At 39.0% G+C, this 25,993-nt stretch overlaps 1 protein-coding gene across 1 annotated transcript in view; it reads left to right on the top strand.

Moving 5' to 3' along the window:
- The window catches only part of ctnnd2a (catenin (cadherin-associated protein), delta 2a), a 272,893-nt gene that overhangs the window by 206,197 nt on the left and 40,703 nt on the right, over window positions 1–25,993 (top strand). Inside the window, 4 exon segments of the mRNA XM_059326789.1 lie at window positions 14,591–14,708; window positions 17,328–17,510; window positions 21,186–21,359; window positions 24,501–24,651. Coding sequence (XP_059182772.1) covers window positions 14,591–14,708; window positions 17,328–17,510; window positions 21,186–21,359; window positions 24,501–24,651 — 626 coding nt within the window.

The following is a 25,993-nucleotide window of genomic DNA, read 5'->3' as shown; positions in this document are numbered from 1 at the left end:
TGTGCACAGTTGTTTTGCTCTCTCCCTCTGACTCTTTCACTCTATTTCTCTCTCGCTAACTTGAGCTGGTAACCATAGCAACAACTCCTCCAATTGTCCAATTGACTCCTTTGTTTGTCAAGACCTTCTTTCTGGTGCATTGTGCTGATGGAGTATGTTCTTAGGCTGTAAAAGCTTGAAATAATGAAGGAAGAATTTCAGTTTTAGAAGTCGGAGAAGTTCAAGCGCCACTGATCAACTTTTGCAGACTTAAAATTGATTCATTGAATAGAAACATTTTTACAGTGTTCACATAACAGGTCAGTTTTATCGGCTGCAAGAGTGCTAATATGTCCATTTCTCATATTAGCACAAGTGCTTATGATACTTACAGCTACACCTCATGTTGCAAGTGGAGTGAAACTGCTCATTTTAATGGAATGCATAACTCAAGACATCACAAAACAGAGCAGGACGTCTGAGTGTTTGTCCATTGGAGTCACATAAAAAAAAAAAGTAAAACAGTATAGCATTGGTTTTTCAGGTACATCTTGAAGCCACAGTAGCTCTTTCATATGATCAGTGATGGAAAAAGTATTCACATCCCTTACTAAGTACAAATACCACACTGTGAAATTACTCCACTACAAGTAAAAGTCCTGCATTAAGTACACAGACGCCCATCAAGTTGATTTCAGACACAATATTTAATTAATTAATTAATTAATTAATTAATTAATTAATAATTATTTTTTATTGTGATATGTTTGGAAGAGATTGATTAATAAAGCTGAGAAAAGATATACACTTTATCTCTAAAGAATAAATAACTTTGCCACAATCATTTCATGGAGAGGGGTATGTTTATTATAGGTTTATTATTTTTATTTATATTATTATTGATGCATTATGTGAGCAGCACTTTACGCTTTTCCAGGAAAGAATAATTATTATAATATTATTATTATATTATATTATTCTTAAATTATTATAATAATTATTATAATCATTTTAACTACTTAATATACTTTAATGTGATTTAATTTAAAAACATGCATTATCATTTTAAATTGATTGTATTTTTTTTGTGTGTGTTAAATATTGACCTGAAAAGTAAAAGTATAAAGTTACATTTGTGGAAATAGTAAAGTAAAAGACACTGAAAATTGTACTTAAGTTTATTACCTAAGTACATGTTCTCTTACATTACATTACATTACATTACATTACATGTCATTTAGCAGACGCTTTTGTCCAAAGCGACTTACAATAAGTTTTAGTTACACCACTGGATATGACAAACACTTCAGGCATCTTTTCTTAACTGCTGAATATCACAGAAAAATCAATCCAGTATATTTGACGATTGGCCATGTAGTTTAAGGCCCACTCTTGATGCTAAACTTCGACCTTTGCCCACAAAACAAAGTCCTGTGCAAAAACAAACTATAGCTGCTTTGTCGTTTGCACAGAAAAGGAGCTCTGGTTCTTGATCCCATACAACAACATTAGTTCGTCTATGTACACACAGTCTCACACCAACTCCACAGAGGGCTGAAACGGTTTAGAAAAAAAACCTCCATGTCCACTTGGCTGTCTCTCTTTGAGCTGTGCACTCAATCAACCACCAGCAGCCTCTGGATTAAACCTCACCCCACTCGCTTTGCAGGGCTTCTCTCAAGCTGTTTGGAATGCTTATCTCCAGCTATTGAATGTCTCTCAAAAGCATTTCAAAGCCATTCTGAAGATGTTACAAACAGGTTTTTGTAAGTATTCACATAATGTTGTGTGTAAGGTGCTACATTGTGTCTATGCAATCAACGTACCAAAGCAAAGGCTCCAGTTGCTCTTGTAACGGTTCCATTTGTGATCACTTTAAATATGAATACCAGCTTGTGTAATTGCGGCCTTTTCAATATGCAAAATGTGTAATTATGGATATTTGCATGCTTCCAGTTGTGAGGACTTTTCAGTCAGACTTCTCTGACCGCCAGTCCTGCTGGTCAGACAGAAAACGGTGACACTTCTTTGTTAAAGGGACACTTCAACTTTAAAGGTACCATTTGTATATTAATCCTTGAATTCTTGAAGAAAACTTTGTTTTTCTCGTGTGCCTACATGGTGAACGGCGAATCCAAAAACATAAATCCTTAATGAAATCCTGGTGTTAAACCTGTCCTCCATTTACTTTAATTCACCAAAGATTTACTGCCCTTTCAGATCCCTCTTTCCCCATGAAGGCATGTGAGAAAAATAGTTTCCTTCAGGAATTCAAGGTGAGACGCAGTGAGGAATTGATATACAAATGGTCATTTTAAGGATGAAGTATTCCATTAAAGGTATTCATCTGTATCAGTTGTTATTCATTTCAATAGTAAACATATCTTAAACATAATAGCACCATTGCTCTTGTACATTTCTGTATTTTTATTGCACTAATACACCACTTTGATATCTAGTTTACATTTTAACCACAGCTTGCAGTGCCAGGTGCATTGCTTGGATGCAATTAAATAAGCATTTGGGAGGTAAAATCCAGTGCAGTTTTTTTGTTATAAAGCTCTCTGGATTTTGTTGTCAGCATTCTAATGAAACAACACAGGAAGTGCCATAGGGGACTGTGGTACAGGACGAGATGATTATACAGTAACTCAATATCACAAACACCTGTACAAATCTCATTCGGTCCACTAATAGCTTTGCATTTGTAATGAATATTACAATGGGGAAAGTTATAATGTTGTTTTTTTGTTAGGCTATAACAATAACAATAGCAATAAAAATAACTTCTTACTCTGTGTCATCCGGTTTATTCATAAATGAATGGCCACCTTTGGCTTGCAAACCTCTGACCAGGGATAGACAGACAGTTGTGATGGTGTTGACAGATAACCTAAAGTTCTGACGGACAGGTATTTTGTTTGTTTTTTTGTTACAAGGGTGCTGAAGGTTGTCTGAGACAGGTACATAGTGCTAAATGGCCTTGTAAGTGCGTGTTTGGCCACTCTGGGTGCAACAGCGTGTCAAAAAACATTTTGTATCCATTTTCCTGGAACTATATCTTTGACACCGAAACAGCTGAAAGGTCAGCAAGCTCATTTTCATAGCAGAGGTACTCCACGTCCACAAAGGCTAGGAATGTAGCGGTACATCACCCATGATTCCCTTGATAAGGACTCGACAACATTGGCAAAAACTGGTCTTTCCCGGACAAAGTTCATGTAAATGGTAAACCCAGTGTGTAAAGACACATGCACAGAGCCACTGGACTGTTTTCATAAGCTGTGGATATTGTCGCAGCTCCCCTTTTGACATTTTCACAACTCTGTACACCAGTTTGCACACTGGAGCGACGAGAGCATCTTTGCACTGCACAGCGTTCGATTCAAGGCCCCGCATCTGCTTGCTTGTCTCCTTTTAGTGAGTGAATGTGTCTGCTAGGTAAGCAGTTTTGATCCAAAACATAACAGTCAGCTGTTCACACAGTGGCCGATTGTGATCTTACAAGAATTCCATTATTTTTTCCTACATTTCTGTAACATGCAGAAGTGCAGAAGACTTATTGCTTCATTCATAAACTGTGTGACTGCAGAAAAAATAAGAAAGAGCTAGCCAGCTGACCTGATAATAATTTACAGTGCGGCTCACAGATGTTGAGAGGGCACAGAAGTGTGGCCTAATAACTGAGGACAAAAAAGATTGTGTTGTGAATGTCTTTGTTAGAGACAGGCATTACTAAATGTATTAGAAAAGTGTAATGGTATAGAATATAGGTGATTGTGATTATGAAGCTTTTCTTTAGTTTAATTAATATCTATGACATGTAATCTATGCGGTTGAAAGAGATGGCAGCTCATTCATATGAGACAATACGTTTTTATCGTTCAGTTACAATTTGTAAAAAATCTTAAATAAACAATGATTACTTTTCCTTTGAATGTTTTTGCTATATAAGGACAAATGGAGCTGAAATGTTTCTCATTCATGTCCAAGGTTTAGTAATACCTACAGTAAGTATTTGGTAAAGTGTCAATCACAACACCTGAAAAGAGGAGGGGAATCTAAAGGGTTAGTTCATCCAGATTAAAAGAAAATGCATTTTTATCATCTCTGCTCTTTTGGTATCTATTGATGCAGATTGAAAAGAGCTTTCTATTGAGCTTTTGGAGTTTTTCAAATGTCATGTTTTAATTCGTTGCATATCACAAACTAAATTCTCCTCCATTGCACTGTCGTAGCGGCAGAAGTCTCAGATATCTGAAAACTTGAAATAAAATCTGTCTCACCATCTGCCTGGCTGAATACCAAGAGGGGTAAATATTTTTTTGGTATTTATTTATGAACAGATCATTTAAAAGCAAGCATTAATGTCATCCATGAGAAGAGTGCACATTTGATGCAGCCTGGATTTAGCAAAGATTTGTTTAATACACAAGTTTGAACATTTGTTGTTTCTTTAAGCAAGATCTATTGCCTTAAACTTTTAAGACTAAGTTATCGGTTTTTTGATGAATGTAGACTTTTGACTTTTATGTCTAGTTTATTATTTTCTAACTCACTAAGGTGTTTATAGCACTTTAGCGTGTGCGCGTGTGTACGTGCCTCTGAAGATACTGGGGAAAGACAAATGATGCTGTCAGCGCGCTGCTCCACACTGTGAAGCTGCAGATCAAATTGTAAAAACTGGTGGAGGGAAAGGAGGACAGGAGAGTAGAGGAGAAGAAGGGCAAAAGTTTGGAAAAGGTAGAACAGAGAGAATGTAGAAGTGCATGGTGAAGGGAGCTGAGACACAGAGAGTAATGAAGGTGTTTCTGCTGCTCTCCAGGGTTGTTTTCCATCTCACTGTCTGTTCTGGGGGGTTAAAGTGACACAGGGCCACAATGTTTAGGTCCCAGTGTACCTCAGCTCAATTTCAGACCTCTCACCTCTCTCATTACCCATCTGTGTGTGTGTTTGTGTGTCTGTGTAATGCATGAGATGGTGTACACTGGTCCATCTATTTTTGTGTGTGTGTGTGTGTGTGTGTGTGTGTGTGTGTGTGTGTGTGTGTGTGTGTGTGTGTGTGTGTGTGTGTGTGTGTGTGTGTGTGTGTGTGTGTGTGTGTGTGTGTGTGTGTGTGTGTGTGTGTGTGTGAGAGAGAGAATGTTTATGCACCTGTACTGTATGTGAGCTTGTATATGTCCATGTCTAAGCGCGCATGCGAGCACACACACATTTGCCCACTGAAAAGCAAACTGAATATATCTCAGAAATCACAGCCGGCAAGGGGGAGTTGCATATGATAATGGGAATGAACTGGTGTCAGGGCATCAGGTGTTTCGATTACGGGTGTGTGAATATGTGCCTGTGTGTGTTTTCATGGATGTCTGTGTGTTCAAGTGTGCACATATTAAACGTGGGCCAGGCAGCTAATGATGCTGATGGACCCATATGTTGTCTAATCGGGTGGAGGGCTTTAAAGGCCCCTCCCTATTCACACACAAACACACACACACACACACACACACACACACACACACATACATACAGTGTTATCAGGCCAGGCACAAGGTCTCCTGTGACGGGGTTTCCATATCTTCCATTCAGGGGCTGTTTACCTCCCTGCAGGTTGTTGGTTTACAGCCAAGCCGGAGAAAACCTGCTGCCTCCACGGTCTACACACTGTGTGAGTGTGCGTGTGCGTGTGTGTGTGTGTATTTCTGTACTTGCCAGGATCACACACACACATAAACACTTTTATTTAGTTTCCTTTCAAACACCCAGAGTTGTAGGAGAGTATAAGATGAATCAAAATTCAGGAGTGCGTGGTCACAGATTACTTTGTTTCGATATTTATTTAATCGATATTAATTGGTTTATATGCATGTGTGCACCATCTGGTGATGACCCTCTCTCTCTCTCTCTCTCTCTCTCTCTCTCTCACACACACACACACGCACACACACACACACTCACACACAGTCAGATACTTGTGCAGAGCTTCGACACACCAGCTGTTTGAGACAAAGTCACTCAGTGGTCATTTGTTCCTTGAGCAACATTAGAGAGCCATCTGTCCGAGATTCACTCATGTTCACGTCTTCCCTATGCTTGTTGCATGAATCCTCAAACAAGTGAAACTGCAGAGTAGTGACTAACGTGCGATTTGCTCATTGACTCACAGCTAATTTCCTGAGGTACACTGTTGCTCTCTGGAAAGGAAAATCAATGTGAAATGAAAAATGTATAACCTGTCTCAGATCTTTTCAACAGTGTGTAATTGGTGAAAAAACAAGAATAAGTTTTGCATTCTTTAATGACTGCCAAGCCAGCTCTTCCAGATACCAGGAAGCTTGTTTTTTCTCACTTATGTGTGGATGCTACTTTTCAGAAAATATTAATGTGTTGTTGACTAGTTTACCCTTAAGGATGTGTTTACTGTGATTATATATACTCTGGCACTTTTTGCATTACTATTGCACCAGTAATTATGGTAAAAGGTTCTAACTTTGGTAGTACTGATGTGACCAACAAGTTGTGACACTTTTTGGACACTGATTTAAATTGTAAATTGAGTGGAAACTGCATACAGTAGATAACAGATTTTTCATATTTTTTGTTAGAACAGACATAAAAACCAGAGTAATACCATATTCAAATTCTATTTTTGTTTTGATTCAATGGACCAAATCAATCAGTCAAAAGAGATAGTTTGTAGAGTAAAGATTTAATGATAGAAATGTGTGACAGGTTGCTCGACTGGTTGATGGTGCCAATCTATTCCTCAAGTAAAGTGCATAACTTGTACATAATATATACCAAACAAGACTCTAAAAATATTTTAAAAATAACTTTGACTAAAGTCTGACACCCTCCTACATCAGTATGTCATTTATGTCACATATTTTAGATTTTGTATTTAGCTTAGGGTCATGAATTGTAAGACTATAACAACTAGATTCATTTTGAGATTATTTAATAGCCTGCGAGCTAACAATACATTTCAGTTGAAGATTGCTATCTTAAATCATATAATCTGACTGCACTCACAGGCTAATAGCTAACATTCCGTAAGATTATGTTAGCTTGCAATTAGCCCCATTCCGGACAGTGGTTAGCTAACTAGCTATAGCATGTAGCAGACTCACTGCAAGCACTACATCGCTTTTTTTCTCATGCACTTTATTGCGGTACTAATGGGAGTACACATCAAAGGTGCACTCTTGTTCACTCCAGTTTCTCCTTCCTTTCCACAGTCCTAGAGAACTGACACTTGACGTTTTTGCCTCTCCCAGGAGTCCCCTCCATGTTTACTGTCTTCCCGGTTTGCTCCAGGCGAGAGAGGAAGAGTGCTCAGACCAAGCTTTACGACCACTTTACACCAAATGGTCAAGATCCTGGGAGCACGCCATAACTCTAAAAAACTTGTGATTTTATTCTCACTTTAGAAATTTGTCTGTGACAGTGCAGTCATTTGAAAAGTCATTTGGTGTAGGGTCGGTAAAGTTGATCTCAGTAAAGTAGCAGTGAGTCCCTTGTAGCTTCTAGCTGTGTGTGAATGCCACCTCTCCTGAACTGTTTCCTCAGTTCATTGACAGAAAATATACATCATTTATTTAACTATTCTTAGTATTTTGAGTCATGTTATGTCTTTATAAGACAGCAACAATAGAGAGGGAAAACAAGGGGGAGAGTGTAAGTGGCATATGAAAAGTTTGAGCATCCTTATTTATTTGTTTTATAGTTTAATTGTACTGTATTATATAACACATATAACACATATTTCTGTACTTCTAATGATGCCAGCCCACCAGCACTGGGGCTTTTTTCCCTGAAAGAGGGTTGGTGCCACAACACTGCCATTCTTTACGCAGAAATGACTGAATATTATAATTTAATGGCAAAACTTACCATTCCTAGGACTAGAGCACAATGCATTTTTAAAAGCATTCTGACATGTAGTCGGGAAATGTCTTTTAGCTTTTTAGCACTGGCACCGATGGCACTTTCCTGTTCCTAACTGCAGCAAAAATAACAACTTTTAAATTCTGAATGGGATGCTTAATCAAGTTCTGTGTCTTTTTGCTCAGTAGGTAATTATTTAACGAGGCAGGCTAATGAGTTAGACTGAATTAATGAGGAGTGGCATCAGATAGGATTCAGTGTAAGCCTGTAATGGACTCGTTAAATAGTAGAGATTACCTGTTAAATTTAAAGACATTCACAGAGAGCGTCATTCACACACACATGCATGCACACACACACATACACACACACACACACACACACACACAAGTGATTGAAAACCAGCATGTAGGCGCTCACATGCCCTCTCTTAGCAAAGTGTTTGTAGAGTTCACACACAAACACATTTCTTAAAATGTCACCTTCCACACTCATCCTTCATCTACTTTTGAAATATGCCATCTGATCTGCTCTCACTCTGCCTCTCTGAGTGATAACCATATGCTCAGATTATATTACCAGGGTTCATAAATCTCTTATGTTAGAGTGAGGAAGCTGACTCAAACAAACAAGCGAGCATTATCTAAATATTCCGTGATGCAACACAGCAAGATGTGAGAAGGCCTGAGGACACATTACACCCGGAAAAAAAAAGTTAGCAGGCTATTTTCTGCATAAGAAATCCTGTCCTCGATGTGTTTGTCACTAACTAGCACAGAAGGAAAGGCGTGTTGCAGAAAGGCACAATATTTCATGCTTCATTACAGAACCACTAGACTTAACGAGCACATGGGCACAGGCAGCAAGCACTCACACACTGATACAGACACTGGCACGCTCACGCTCTGTCTTACATGCACGCACAAATGGGAATGTTCACCTCTATGGGGAAGCTTTGTGCAGGCATTTTCACAGCAGTGTGCCCACACAGACACAAGTCAGTGGAGTTATGGACATGACATCGTACAAGACAAGAATTATTTTCACTTCTGGGTATTTTTACCATGGAATTTCAGTAATTAACAATCTGTTGAAAAACCCTGAATATATTTAGAGCTCAAAAACATATTTATCGCTTTATTTTTAAATTTGCACTGTTTCTAATATCTGCATGAAACATACAGAATTGCTTTTATTTTACCAACATCAATGAATTCCGTTGTAATTTGTCTTCACTCGTTTAGCAAGCCAATTAACCTTCAGTACACCTGATTAGATTAATGCATCACTCACAGGGATGCCATAGGTATGTGTCTGTTCTGGAAATATCAGCTAAAACTAATCTTTTTTTTCTTCTTTTTTTTCTTTTTAATTGCATATTGAATACAATTTGGGCAAGAAATATTACATGCATGTGCAATATTGTGCTTTTACACTTGATACTAAAGGATTCAAACCAGTTTTTCAGCAGTCCAAAGTCTGAAAAACTGAAAACTGAGCTTGTATGACTTGATTTAGCTTTGCAAAACTAGACAGCTATTTGGAAGATCTCAAACTGCCCCACTGTGTCTATTTATATCCACAGAAAGAGAAAGCAACAAAGTAATGCATGCTTTAGTTAAAGCTGTCTGTGTGATAGTGAGAGAAGATTTACAATACAGAAACAGGAGGTTGCCAAATGTTGTTCTATCAGTGAAAGCAACATACTGGATTTAGAGGCTGCACAGTGCCCAGTCTTAAGCTAGAGGGAGGATACGGGTAATTGATTTTTAGCTAGAATGAAGATACTGATATCATATGAAACTAGACAACAGGCATCAATTGGTGTGTGAGGTGTGTGAGTGTGAGGCTCTCACCTCAAGATATGTGAATGAAAATGGCTTGTGTGGATATCCACAAGTCTGTCCATTACAGACATGCCCACTTAATGCTAATCCCATGCAGTTTGAGTTAAAAAAAAAAAAAAATTTGCATGCAGTATTTATTTCTGATTTAACCGCTTAGCATTCTTGTTTTTTTTCCCGAAGGCTTTAGCGGGCGCTAGAAATATACTGGAGATACTGGTATCATATGAAACTAGAAGATCTAAGGAATCTATAAGCACATAGGAAATAACACACACACCTACTTCATGCTGATAACATGCAATTTAAGCAAAGAACCACATAGTTTTTCACATGTAGTACAAATTTGCTATTTTTCCCTACTATAATTTTTAACATTTGTGCGTACTTGGGTATGAGGTGGGTAAAGCTGAGACTCCTGTCGATTCAATCAGCCCACTTTTCTTTATGTGGGATGATGTTAGTCATCAGTAGTAGCCAGTTCATTGCAGTGAGACTTCTTGAGTCTCGACCTCACTGTATAAAAAGAGCTGCTGTAACCTCTAGGATAATCATAGCCTCACACTAGAGACCGAGAGCATTCAGAGGATGTGCAGCTTTCCTAGGAATATTGACAATAAGGGTGATCTCAGCACAGAACTGAGAAGAACAGAAGTGCTCGTCATCCAATCGCTGAAGATACAGAAATCTCCAAAATGACCAAAAGTTTTTGAACCCAAATCACAGCATGGATTTTTCTATGTTGTTCCAAATGTCTTGATATATTGATGTAATATTCTGGAGGTTTGGGTTTTTTTTTTTAAACCATTTTATCCATTCGTGGTATGAATAAAATTGCATTATTCAGCACCAAATGTGTGTAACAAATGGTATCAACCCAGTGATCTCTTGGATAATCACAGCCTCTTAGAACTTTACAACCACAAACTTGAGACCTTGAACATTCTGTGCATATTTATGATAAAGGGATATTGAGCAGTTCCAGAACTTAAGTGCCAGTATTTAAATTCATTTTTATTTTAGAGTTATGACCAGAATATCTTGACACTCAGTGAGCTACATCCTAAATTCAGGTCCCCAGGTTACAGCATTTCTGTGTGCCATCAACAGTTGAACTTTTTCAACCCCTTTTTCTTTCACCTCCACCCGTGATAAGGCTAAGGATCAAAGAACTAGATGGAAACCTCAATCTCTGTTGTTTTACAGGCCTTGACAGAGAGCTGTGTCTTTACTTGGTGGGTTTTCCAATGTGTGCTTGTTTGCTCATTAGTATTCAAAGCGGGTGAAAATGACTTGACCTTCTCTTGAAGTTTTAATTGAGTTCCTGTGTCTTCGTCTCTCTTGCTCGTTTCTCTCTTTCTCATCAGTACAATAAATGATTGACCTCATCTCATAGACTGGTTTAAAACGCTGTGATCTCTTTATAATGCCAATGTGATGGATGAACTTACTCATTCAAAGCATCACTTCGCCTCGTCGTTCACACCTCTATTGTCGCTCTCATCTGTTTTTTTGACATGTCACCTTTAAAGAACAATATTTAAACTCGTCTTACCAAACTTCAATAATTGGTTTGTTAATTCTTTTGATTTCTTTCTTTCTGTTTTGCCAGCTGTCTGCACCCATATCCTCTTATCGCTAAAGCGGCATAATGGAGGTTCATTGTCATGCCATCCTCAAATAAAAGTTCAGTGTGTAACAACCAGTAAATACAGAGCCATTAAGCCAGGGCTTTATATTCACACAGTTGTATTGTAGCTAAAGGCCATAATGGAAGGGTGTGATGACATTGACATGTATTGCAAACTCTTCTAAGTGGTCTTTTCCCTTGTATTAAACCTTTGTCCCCTTTCAAGGCTCCAGCAAAGAAACAGCCTTGTGGTTTGATTATGTTAAAGTATAGCTACAAGCAACTTCTGGGTAACGTAATTAGTAAGCTAACAAGTACACATCATCTAAACACAAAATTCAAATTGGGTCCCTCAGTGATAAATTGCACCATGGAGACAGCCAACTGGAGCAATGTGTTCTTATTCTACAGCTAACACTACACTAATAGTGACAATATTGTGTAATATAACAATTTTAGAGGACACCACTCTCTCTTTCTATTGTCACTATGAACAGAATTGACAAGAATTGATTTTTCACTTTATGACTATGCGGAGGAAATAAATTGAGTGCTTGTGACAGGGTTTTGAAGACTGTGTGTATGCATTTGTATCTTTGCTATTTACACATAGACACACACATATTAACTTATGCTCGCTATGGCTCTAACATTGATTTCCCTAAAGGCTGTCTACAACATGATACACAGACACACTCACTTACAAACATTTCTTTCTTTCATATTTCAGAGAATGTTTTATTTATTTGTTTTCAGGGGGGGTTTGTTTTTGAGCCGGAGATTGACTGAGGGAGTTATTAAGCTGTCTTTGGAAAATGAACTTCAGGAACTTCTGAGAAAAAAAGCTGTGTGTGAAGTTGCCTGCGTTTTGAGTACAAACCTGCCTGCTATTGTGTCGTTATGTAAAGTTTATACTCTATGTCAAAATGATCTCTTCTCCTATTTCTGGCAAAGCTCCTTTCCAAGCTATTCATTAATTGAAATAGTGGTGCTGTGCCCATTGGGGCAGGTGCAACATACAGTTTTGTGCAGAAATGCTCAGCCACACAACTTCACATGTGATACTGTGCATCCTTAGGCCTTGAACAATACACCTGCCATAATGTAATTGTTACTTCTACCAATTGTAGGGGTTATGTTTGCAGAAATGTATAATGTATACTGCCACAATTTAAGTGAGACAGATAAAGATTAAACAATCTCCCATTTGAAGTTTACAGAAATAATTAATTTGACTATATAATAAATAATGAGTTTATCATTGAGGAAATACAGCATTTAACTTGCTTAACTTGTGCTGCGCATACACACCCACACCATTCTCGGTTACAATATGTAACCATCTTAAGCATTGCACTTCATTAGGTCCTCAGCAACACACCTGCCAAGTGTGACGTCAATGATGGGATTTTTGCCAAGAAACTCTACTAACAAACATACACTGCAAATAAAGAAAAGTTGGGTGAACTCAAAATTTCAAGGCAACAAATTTCAACAATTTTTTGTCAACTCAACTGTAAGTTGTACTGACTTATAATTTTACATTGTAATAACTTTTAATCCTTACTTCTGCTAACTTCTGCAATGTGCTGAATTGGCACGATTGTAACGGCGCTATGAAATGTCAGCTAATGTTGCGACCACAATTTTGAGTTAGCATTGATACGCTAAAGGCTACTCTTGTAGCTGTAACAAGCAGTGCCGCTAGCATCAGTTAGCCGCTAGCATCAGTTAGCCACTAGCATCAGTTAGCCGCTAGCATCAGTTAGACGCTAGCTTTCGCTAATGACCGAATTTCACCGCTTTCCCGCATTTCACAACAAAGAAATAAGAATTAGCAGAACTATTGTCCCTTGTTATGAACCCCAACTTAAAGATATAAGTAACAACAACTCACAAACTTGTTTTTGAGCAGACAACTGGCTTCCTTTGTTGTGCTAACTTACATAATTGCCCTAAATGTCAATCATTTATATTTCCAAGTTTTACCAACTTAAATCACTGTTTTAGGCCCAAAAATACACGTTGGCTTTTTTGCAGTGTACACACACACAGACTCCTGAATTTATAGATAGATATTACTTTATTTCTTAATTGTTCTGCTGATATTACATACTGTAGGAGATTCTACACATTTCCACGTATTACTCAATCACTATAAAGTTGGAATAGAATATTTTTTACCTCTTTCCATGAAATGATTGTGACAATATGATTTATTCTTGACAGTGTTAAATGTTATTAATCAATCTCTTCCAAACATATTACAATGAAAATGAAACCACAATTAACAGAGGATTTTGTCTGAAAACAAAACTACTCCAACGTTATGGCAACCGCATGTAGTGTTTCCTAGTGAATTTACATATATCATACAGCATCATAATTACTCCCTGTAGAGTCAGTCCACTGTGCTCTGATCAATGGATATTGGGGGGTTGAGTTACATAACCATTGAGCTGCTTCTATTCTGGCTTCTGTTAAGAAAAGGAAATACATCGTTCAGTCTGATGCAGCACATCTCGGCTTCATATTAAGTTTATTGACACAGACAAATGAGTCAATGTCTGTGATTGAGTGTATCTTTATCACAGACAGCTCCATGTTGAAACCCAAACAAATCCAACCCAACACCACCCACCTGTACCTTCAGTTCAATTAAAATTCTATTTATTTTTCCTGTGCATCATATTGGCAAAGCGACTAATAATAAATGGTACAATATTGTAAAATTATCAAAGCAGCGTTGGTGTGAGTGCTGGCTGTGAAGTTCAGGAACCAACTGTCTGACTAAAGCAGCTTTTTTTTTTTTCCCTCTTCTTTTTTTGGACTCAAGTCAAGTGCTTTAAATTGAAGCGAGCCTTCGGGGCATAGATTGAGATGTATCCAGAATTTTAATGTTCCCTTTTCAATTGTTTAGTTTAGGGAGAGCTGCCAGGTTCCCCGGTATCTCTCTCTCTCTCTCTCTCTCTCTCTCTCTCTCTCTCTCTCTCTCTCTCTCTCTCTCTCTCTCTCTCTCTCTCTCTCTCTCTCTCAGTTATTCTACACCTCTCGTTACCAGCTTTCTTTTTTCTTTCATCTGTCTTCCTGTCTTATCTTCCTTCCTCACCAACTCTCCTTCTTTGCCCATTTGTTTTTCTCTTTCTATTTGGCAAGCACACACACACACACACACACACACACACACACACACACACACACACACACACACACACACACACTCTAACCAGTGTTTTTTCTGTGTGTGTTGCAGGAATGTAAGCTCTGCAGGTGAGGAGGCGAGACGAAGGATGAGGGAGTGTGACGGCCTGACAGATGCTCTGCTCTACGTCATCCAGACCTCTCTGGGTAGCAACGAGATCGACAGCAAGGTGCGTGTGTGTGTCAAATTCATTCATGCTTATTTGTCTTTGCGTCTCCATCCGTTGTGTTTTGTACTTAAAGATTATCATGCAGAAAGATTTCAAACTAAATCATTAAGTTCAGCTGCAAGAGAGAAAAGTGTCTCGATCCCTCTCTCGTAGACACAAACTGGTGAAATGTTTTCATAGCACAGGAGGTGAGAAATAAAAAACAACAATGGCTGAACCTCCTCCCGCTGCCAGCAGCCACAAGGAAGACGAATTAAAGTTTTCAAGGAGCGTGCAGTTCATCAACATGTTTTATTTAGAGCAAATTAAAGCTCTCAAATTTCAAAGTGTTGCAGCACTTCTTGCTGCCAATTTAGCTCTGCCAGTAGTCAAAGTTGAGCGGGTTTATGTTCACTTTTTTTCTTCTGTGTGAGGACGCGTTCATGCTGGAGTGTATATGTGTGTTCAGTACGTGGGGGCCAGTCAATACTACATAAACAGTGTTGTGGATGGCTGACTTCTCAAGGTCTCCCTGTCTCCCAGCCTCTCTAAATGGCCATCCTTAATCACTGCTTAACCGCCCGCCCCTCTTCACCATCTGACTGCAGTCACCACTGGAGTACTGCTGTCGCCACAGTAACAAAGACTGATTGGCAGGTGAGCCAGCACGTGGCCACTGCTGAAATAGCGATGAACATTAGCCATGTGCTCAATTAGTACTGCCTTTTTTGCTTCATTTTTTGCACACCTGCTTTGTCCACACTACCTCCTCTCACTCATTTTTCTCTTTAGGTGTTGGACTAAAAATACCTGCTAGAAAATAGATATTAAGAAATCAACAACATATAATTAATATCTGGTAGCTCCACTGCTGCTAATACTATGCAGATTATTTTTTTAAATATGTTTTTGTAACATTTATCTAAACAGACATTAATGAAAAAACATGCCGAGATTGTTCAAGTAACTGATTATCTACCACATCATTTGCCCATATACGTGTATAATCAGTTCTGTCTCGGTTATTGCTCTCCCCAAAAAATTCCCCATCACTTTCAGGGTCGTGCAGGTTTTGATCATCAAGACCGTCTCGGCTCTCTCATCTTTGCCTTTCATGTTCACAGATCCAGACAGAAATGCGCAACATCAGAGGAATATTCACAAAATGTAATGTGACAATTATGTTTTATAGTCGATTGTCCCATTAAACACAATCTACAGATTACTGCCATTACGCTGTAAAGGAATTGCACGGATGTGAGGAAGTTTTAGAGACGTTTAAATAGGTTTCGCAGTATGTACTGGCACACAGCTAAGATCCAATTAACTTAACTGATACAGTAATTTAAAATGATGGTGCAAGACCTAACAGACTAAGTACATCGTTCTACATACACAAGCAATATAGTGCTGACATTTTATAGATTATATGATGTTGATATTTAACAGCCTGCATTAAATGTGGTTGCTACTGCAGGGAGACTGCAAGTCCATTAATGTATGCCGTCTAGTGTCTCAGAAGTGTGTTTTGGACCAGCAGATTCTAAAAGCACAGTGTGGAAAGAAGCACAAGGTCACACAGGCAAAACCTTTCCTCATCAGAAATAGCTGTAGTGTTGTATTATTTATTTTTTTGTGGATTCTTGTGAAATTAATAAGTGTGGGACTTCTGTTGTAGGGCTGTTCGGTACCTGACCCTGATCTCTTACCTTCCCGCGGAGACGAGAAGTAACAAATAATGATTTTAAAAACCAGAATCAACAGTCTTTTTATTCCCTAAACCACGCAGCTGGAAAGAACAGGGGGACTGGATAAATGTGAACTAACAGATCGAAATATGAAATGTCAAAGTAAATTGTAAATAAAATGTAACTCTTGCTACATCATTCTATAATAGCATGTGAATAGAATTTCAGACATGACTGCAGATCGCTGGAGTGAGACATTGTTTTGTTTGTTGCCTCTCTTGAGGCTGTTCAATTACACTGCTTAGTTGTTTTTGTGTAAACCAACGGTCAGACAGAGAGAAGATTGATGATTTGTCTTTGTTAATTTCCACTCTGTTGACTCGATGACTCCCCTTTCTCAGTGATACTATGCAAGCACACACACTCGGCAAAAGTACACACTTAAGCATAGGCGCCATCAGTGTAGAATTAGTTTGCTCTCATGCAGGCACACTCGCGCGGTCCTCGGCTGGCGGGTTCGCCTCTAAACTTGGTGTTTAATGGGGTGTGATGCAATATATCGGGCTTGTCATTTTTCCTCATTTACCTGAGTTTCTTCTAATCTAATTTCAAAGTCATAGCTAACAAAATACAGAAGCATATTACCTGTGAGATTATATTTCTTTCCTCTCAGCGTCTCTCACTCTCTCCGTCTGTCTGGCTCGTGGGTGGGGGTGGAAGGCCGATAGTGTAAAAGTGTGAGAGTGGGCGGTTTTTATCAGCAAGCTTTGACTTGACTTTGCTCTGTGTTTTCAAGCGAGATGTTTCATTAAACGGCATCAAAAACAAATCTCCCACCTCACTTTCCCACTTTATTCATTTATATCTTTCTTTTTTTCATCTCCTCTTCCTTCTCCCCCACCCTCTCTTCCTCCTACTTCACTTCATCTCTCCCGGCTTTCTTTATCTCCAGACTGTAGAGAACTGTGTTTGCATCCTGAGGAACCTGTCCTACCGATTGGCTGCCGAGACGTCCCACGGCCAGCAGGGGGGGTTGGAGGAGCTGGATGGCCTGCTTTGTGACGCCAACGGCCGCGACGGAGAGAGCTCTGGCTGCTGGGGCAAGAAGAAGAAGAAAAAGAAGGGGGCGGATCAGGTAAGGATGGAGATAAAGTGAGATGATGAGAGCAAGGAAATAACGGATATCTTCATCTTTAATTGTTTCATTCACGTTTAAATTAAAAATTGATGGTGTACTGCAACTAATATAACTTAAATGGTTATTGGCATAGATTCCAATATGGTTTTGAGAGCGCACTAATTCAAAAATGTCCTATAGGTGGTCAATGGGGTTGGCATCATGTGACTGCAAAGGCCCGAGAATATGATTCAAATCTTTTTTATTACTATTAATATTCAGTGACCTTGTGCTGAAAAATCTGCATTCATTCTCTTACGCCACTTGTTTATTCTGTATTTACTTTTATTTGTCCCCCATCTTTATAAATACACATGGGTGCAAAAAGAAGAGGACTTTAATGATGAAGCAGGAAGGCAAGGAGAAGAGTGAGTGGTTGAAGCAGCCGTGCCTTCAATGGGGACATGTGTGGTAAATAGTGGAAAACAGGGATAAAAATCACAGATCACAGAGTATTATGCAAGCAGGAGTTGAAGAGCATTGGCTTCTTTTATAATGTATTGCCTCATAAGCCAATGCTTTGCTTTTTCTTTTCTCATATTTTCTATATTTCAAACATTTATTATCATTCCAAGTTTTTATTTTATAACTCTGCCTCTTCCCTGCTGTTTATTCTTTTATGCCTTTTTCAGACTGTTAAGGTTTTCATGGACAAGACCTCGTGTTTTTATGAAGTCAAAAGACTTCACTGACCTGCTGAGGTTCTGAGCTTGCATGTAAGAATTGTCCTTGACTCCAAAACAGAGACCCAAAGCAAACCTGAGGCCAAGAGCTATGCATTTGTTTTATTTCCTCCATTATTGGCCATTGGCTCTCCAAGCTAATGTAATTCCACCAGAGCCCAAGCTTTGCACAACCCACGGGCCATTCATTTGTTAGAACCTGTGTGATTCAGGTAGGACAGTAAATCCATATTTGTGTGTTTGCATTTTCTATACATATTTATATTTTTGGTAGACATTGAGAGATAGACAGTGAGACAGGTAGAGCTGGATGCTGACAGGGCTAAGCAGGAGGACCCGGAAGGTATAACACTTTGAGAGACAGACATGCACAGACTAAAAAACATGGGTAGGAGCCAAGAGACTGGATCAGAGAGAGAGACAGGGAAATGATGTAGGGAAGAAACCAGGCAGGAGGGAGAGAGAGAGACCAAGTGAGGGAGAGATACTCAGGGAGTTAGACTGTAATGTAGTCTCCTTAATCATTTATTAGAGGTTCAGACAGTAAGGCCATGGAGCAGCATGGGAGCCTGAAATGGACCTTAATTCTCCTAATGGATACTGGAACACACACTCATAGGCTTTTGTTATCTGGGATATTCTACAGATTTCTGATTTGTAATAAAAATACAACTTTCCAAACAACAGAAGCTGAATTCACATTCTTGCCCCAGAACTACAACACAGATGGCAGATCATCTCGTGTTCTCACTTGATAAATGGATAGCAATGTTGGTATCCAGCTGTCTGACCGGATAACTTGAATGTGAATGTATTATTTAATTTACTGGCATTATTAAACAGGACAGCTGCAACTCAACAACCTGATTAATATCCCCACAGCAGACAATGTGTGTTTTGGATTTTTTTTATACTTCTCAGAACCACCTCTTTATTGTGCCCTTACTGCAACAACGCCCCATTTCTTTGAGGACACTTTTGAGGGAATTTTTTAGGCCTGAATCTTGAGTAGTCACAAGACAGATGACAGCTTCCCGGTATGAGCAGTGAAGCAAACACGGAAGTGCCTTAAGCCTGCATTATTTAAAGAATCCAACAGGGGTTGCCAACATCGGTTGCAAAAGAAGTCTGGTCCTATCTATCTTGACCCTTCCACCGTCCACAAACCAATGGGTGATGTCTCTGTGATTTCGTCCATTATTTATACACAGTTTGAAGGAAAAAAAAGATGGACAAATGGAGCGAGAGTGACATCCAGGCTTTACTGAGGATATATGCAACAGGGGAAATCCAACACAATTTTGGCAAACCTGCTTATAGGTCCATTAACGGCACCTAGTTTCATGTAGTAGATGAGATGAGATTGTTGTTTTTGTATGTCATGCAGAAATATTAATTATATGTAACTGTTGGCGGTGTGAATGCAAACAGAAAAAAAGCCCTTGAAGGAATGCAGTTCCCAAGGGAGCTCCCTGGTGGGCAGCTCCTCTCACGGTGGTCCCAGAACTGCTTGGTTCGGAAAACGCCTGTTGTAGAGTTAAAGCTGTAGTGAATGTGGCAACTTTGGTGTTTTTTTATTTCTAACCATGCAGGTACAGGATATAACAATATTAAATTAGTGAGACAATATGGAATTCATTTGAATGCTGCACATGAACATGAAAATGTTCTTGTTCTGATGCACACACACACACACACACACACACACATATATATATATATATATTAAAAATGAGTTTTAGATACACAAATGAACATTATACATTCAGATTGAGCATGTAGAATGTCTCTAGGCAACAGAAAGTACGCTACTGTGAGAGAGTTGATGCCTCTTGCTTTGCCTCTACACACATTCAAACTATAAGACGCCTTTGATTTTATGATCAGAGGATCTATGTATAGATGAAAACATGCACAAACGCACAGTCACACACACACACACTAAACAGCACCTCTCTCAAGACACACACTAGCCTAGTTTACCTTGAGACAAGAGGAGGAGGGGAAGCAGTAGAGCGAAACCAAGAAGGTCGATAGGGAGAGGAAAAACTGAGAACTGAGAGAGAGAGAAGGATGGAAATAGAATAAGAAATTAAGGAGCAAGGGAGGCAAGCAAGAAAAGAGAGTGAGAATTCAAGGGAGAGGTAGAGAGAGAGAGAATCAACAAGGAGAGAAAAGGGGGACAAGATATTAATGGCAAGCAGGAGAGAGAGGAGAGGAGAGGAAAGAAATATGAAAGAGGAGAGAGTGAAAGACAGTTGGCTGTGGGTTCATGTCTATGTGAAAGAGGTGTGGGCATGTCACTCAACAAAAGAGGTTCAGACATCAAGGGACTCCATTGTAGTGGAGGAGGATGGAGGTAAAGGGAAAGAAAGGTGTGGAGCTTCGGGTTTATTTCTCAAAGCAAGCGTAAGAGCGAAAACAATCTGTCGTAGTCTTTGTTTTCACACGCACCTCTCTCCTCCATCACAATTCTCTCCAATGTAGCAAGTTGACAGGGAGCAATTTACTCAGTGTCTCTTTGACTTTTTAAGAGGTCGGGGTGTACCGAGTGGAGATGCCGTAACGCGTGCACTCAGACACATGAGAATACTCATGCACAGATATCTTTTTTTCATGAATATTGCAGCTATAGAATCGGATGAATTCCCAAAAGAAAACGGGAAGAGGAGGAAAACAAAATGAATGGTGCTCTCTGTTCCTTTGAGCTCCTCCGCTGAGGTGTGTTTAGTGTAACGCCATCATCTTGTTTTAACTGAACTCCAGTAGTTTAACTCTTCACCTTGCTGCAGTGATGTACAGGTGTAGTCCAGGACCCTGTGACATCACAGAGTTCACTCCTGCTGAGTGTGGTCAGAGCTGAAACACACCTACAAACAACAAGAGTTTACAGTGTTCACTCAGCTATCTCTTCTTTAATAAAATCCCTGTCTCTTTTTTTTTGTTACAGTGGGATGGTGTGGGCCCCTTTCCAGACACGGCAGAGCCCCCCAAAGGGGTTCAGATGCTGTGGCACCCCACCATCGTCAAGCCCTACCTCACCCTGCTGTCTGAATGCTCTAATCCCGACACCCTGGAGGGAGCAGCCGGGGCTCTGCAGAACCTGGCCGCAGGCAGCTGGAAGGTAACAGCTAGATTTAAAATGTTTTTCAAGCTCCTTACTTTATCTTATTCCCTCACTTGGGACTTTCTCTGTCACGCACGCTGGAGTATAATCATGCAAATATACTGTAAACCACATGCAGGCACTGGTGTTGTGACCTCAGAGTGACTGATTCTGGCAATGCGGGATCTCACGCTGCTCTTGCAATTCTTTAACTGTTCTTAATAGAGCAAGTAAACACAGGAAACTGTAAATGTGTGTTTCTATTCACTTAATTGTACATTCGAGTGAAAGGACGGGATTCATCATGAGCTTGTCCTTCAGTGAATGTAGGGCTGAACAATCGGTGCACATTATTTATGCAAATAAACCACAAATTCATATTTTAATTTTGACAAACTGCTGTGAATGTGTGCGTGCAATGAATTAGTCCTTTTTAGAAACTGCTCTGCACCCAGACAGTAATACTGGGGTGTTCTACCTCTCTACTAGCGACTGACACTTTTGGGGAATTCTGGAGGTCACAGAGTTTCCTTAAGTTTCCACAGTATCAGGGTCAATTTTGCTTTTCATCAAGTGACTGGGACAGGAATCAGATAAAGATACTGATATAAAACAAAAACAAAATTAATGGAGACATTCTTCCGGTAGTTAGACTGGAGTTTTCTTTTTCCTTTTTTCAGTCTGACATGGGGTTAGGACAGGACAGGAGTTTTTTGGGATGAGACAGGAGTGAAAATCTGCTCTTGTGTCACCCTTTAGCTTGTACCATTAGATCTTCATTTTACACTCAACAAAGCAGTTCAAAGCATGGCTCTGGCTTGACATCTGTTTATTAAAAGGTTGTGTGGTGTGATAGATTCTTAGAAAAGGATGGTGATGCCTTTTTTTTAACCCTGGACATGTGGTTATAGTTCATTTCAGTCTTGATACAAATTCAAAGGCTTACTTGGTTGCAGTAAATGCCACAGCGCAAAGAAGATAAACAGCTCAAAGACTCAATCAGTTGGAAAAATGTTCCATTTGCTTTCTGCACCATCCTGCTGACGTTGATATATTTCCAGCTCAATCCCATGTTTTTATGTGTTCTATAGTATATAATATTGTTCGGCAGCAATGCAATTACTGTAATAATGTAAAGGCTCCAAGCCTGAACTCACCAGGGAGCACAGCCGGGGTTCAACAACAGCTGACTGATGGAAACAGCTAGATGGTAATATTGTATAAGTCACACGGTCATATTGGAGACTATGGCAGATTCAGCCTTGAGGAACGTGTATATTGGGGTAAAACGTGGAAAGTGAGATGGTGTAACCTTGGAGTGACCTTCGGAAACTTTAACAGGCATTGTTGGTTGTAAAAAAAAAAATCTATTTGGGAATGTTGATGGAAATGTTATAAGGTTACACTGCTTTTGCTGAATGTAAAAACTTTAACTCTAGAGGGAGATGCAGACAGGGAAGCACACTGTGGTGAGGGGGATGTCTCTGTGGTCCTGTAAGTGTGTGTGGGAGGTGTGTGTATCTGATTTTAGTTTAGTAAGTATTTGTATTTGCAAAGGAATGGACAGAGAAACACAATGGAGACTATAGAAAGACGACAGAGAAGGAGAAATGATGGGGGCAGGTGGTCTTGAGGAGATCACATTTTTCTTGTGTGTGCTCTGTTGTGTCTCCTTTAAGCAAACTCCCTCTCCTGACTTTGAGAACAGCGCTGCTAACCGTTTGTGTTGGCGTGCTGCTGGCAGACTCGACACTGTTCACTAAGCTCTTGGTTAAGACATTATCATCATTTCCCTCCAAGGGTGAATTATTCCCTGAAATGATTATATGAACCACAGTTCCCCATTTTGGTCTCTATAAAAACAGTTCTGTGTTTTAACCTCAACATACCCCTAAATATTCTTTCATTTTAGCTTCACACTTCACTTACTGATCTCCATTCTTGGCTGTTTAGCCCATCCCCAGTCTTCTACAGTTGACCCACAAGGCCGCACCACTTGAGCCGTTTAGGGTCAAGTAGCCCATTTACGCGTACCTTGATAGTTATTGAGGGAGGATAGAGTGGTCTCTGAGCTCAAAACTCTTCTCTGGTTCATGTAATTCTCCCTCTTACAGTATATCACTTGTGAGTCAGTGTAATGCCTCAGCCCCTCTCCTATTGACCCTGAATATAACATCTCCCACTCGACCTCATCCATTGTGCTTCGTCTGTCTCTTTTCCATTTTTCCTACTGAAGCTACTTAATTCACAATCTATTCTGAGTCTGTCTGGTTAAAGAAGAAAAAATAGTCACCATTTTGACAATGTAACAGTGGAAGAATAAAAATGTATGAGTAAATATAACCAATTACACAACAAAGAGGTACGGACATAGTGAGTTCCTAGTAAGGACCAAGCTACACAAAGTACACAAGTTACACAATTGAATGGTAAATTCTTAGTTTTTTTGTCATAAGCTCATATTGCAAAACCAGGAAATAAGAAAGCACCTACATTTAAAAATCAGAAATCGTTTATAATACATTACTGGAGCAAAAACATTCAATTAGATTTTTTTGAAAATGACAATTACGTAGTATGTTGAAATATTGAATCTATTGTATTCAGACCCTCACTCATTCAATACAAAAAAAAAAGTTTAAATGTATTTTTTTTATAATATGGGTTTGGTATTGTTACGAAGGCCTGTCTCTTGTATTATCTTGTATTATCTTTTACAATGCTGTTTGGACACCGTTGTAAATATTAACAGTGCTGAACATTGTGACAAAATTCCTACAATCTTTCTGTTATGAAATAATAATAATTATAATAATAATGATAAAAAATACTTTTTCTCTCTTATATACAAGTTTGTGCATACTACATAAACAAGATTGCCATACAAACAAATACAAAGACAATAATGGATTAAATTGATTTAGAAAAAAAATAGAAAATAAAAACACAAAAGGAATAGGGGACGGCATGAGGAGAAGACAAAAAAAAAAACCAAGAGGGAGAGAGAAACAAAAATAAATAAAACAGAGGGTGTGATCTGCCTGGGTTTGGGCGCATTTGTTTTTAACCACCACAAGTGCACCCTGGGACTGTTTATATATTATTGCACCACTTCTATTCACGCATTTAACTATCTTCCCGCTGATTTCTCCCCGTCAGTGGTCGGTGTACATCCGGGCTGCTGTGCGTAAGGAGAAGGGGCTTCCCATCCTGGTGGAGTTACTGAGGATAGACAACGACAAGGTGGTGTGTGCCGTGGCCACCGCTCTCAGAAACATGGCCCTGGACATCAGGAACAAAGAGCTCATTGGTGAGTACTGGCGAAAACTTTTCTAAGAGATGATAAGTGGGAGTGAAGCACCCCCCGACCTGTCAGACAATGACTGCATGGATCACTGTCATTTTTAATCTCTTTACAGTTGCACACATCTGGTCACTGTTATGCTCAGTTGTTTGTGAAAAGCAGCCTGAAGCCCATTTTCATCTGTGATTGTCTTCTCTTATTCTGCTGCAGTCTGGTCTTGATGCATTGATCCTATTGAGAGTATGCAAGTCAAGAGCTTGTGTTCAAGTGATCTCACACAGAGGTAAAAAGCCTATAGTAAGTTGCTCCAATTAGCAAGGTTATTATAGTGAACGAAAACTAACGAAATAACGAAAACTAGAATTGAAAAAACATTTTTGTTAACTGAAATAAAAATAAAAACTAGAGTTTTAAAAAAAAAACGACAACTAACTGAAACTGTATTGCGTGGTTACAAAACTAACTAAAACGAACTAAAATTATAGTAAAAATTTCCTTAGTTTTTTCGTTTTTGTCAACTTTTTTCATTCATAATTCAGTGTTTCTATTTGAACATGCAGGAACACATTAGTAAATATGTTTACTGAGACTGGGATGTCTACACTCCAACCAAAATTCAAAACACCTAGAACTGTAAGAGTTAATAACCTTATTGGGGCTGAGATGGATAAACCAAAGGAAATAAAGGCAAAATTTATTATGACCTCTTTGAATCCTGCAGCCAACACATAGCCCATTACAAAAAAACAAAAACTAACACTAAAACTAATAAAAACTAAACTAAAACTAAGCATTTTCAAAAAATATAAACTAAACTAAAACTAGAAAACTCACTCTAAAAACTAACTAAAATTAACTGAATTTGAAGACAAAAATTCACAACAAAATTAAAACTAAAACTAATGAAAAATCCAAAACTTTTATAACCTTGCCAATTAGAAGTAGTTTAATGTCAGCCTGTAGTCACCTCATAGTAAAATCATATGATGGCTCGACTGGCTTGTTCCAGCTGGAGAACTTTGGTGCTGTTGGGCGATTTTTATCCCATTAAATGTGTCATCCATTGAGACCATTAATTGGTAACCACAAACTCAGATCAGGTCTATATAATGAGCCGACATTTTAAATGAGGCTTTACATGCATGTGGTCTAAAATGACCAGAATTTACTACAGCTGTCACACGTGATGGTACTAGTGTGGGCTGTGGTTGTGGAGACTGCTGCAATGTAGTTCTCTTTTTTTTAAATACAGGGTGAAGTCATTTTCATTATAATTAAATTACCTAAGGCAAAGTTATGCATGTTGTGAGAAAATAGACAATGAGGAAAGACAATGCTGGGTGCCAGT

Source organism: Centropristis striata, chromosome 23 (genome assembly GCF_030273125.1).
Source record: "Centropristis striata isolate RG_2023a ecotype Rhode Island chromosome 23, C.striata_1.0, whole genome shotgun sequence".
NCBI lineage: Eukaryota > Metazoa > Chordata > Actinopteri > Perciformes > Serranidae > Centropristis > Centropristis striata.
Note: the sequence above shows the minus strand (reverse complement) of the source record. Positions and strands in the feature narration are given on the sequence as shown.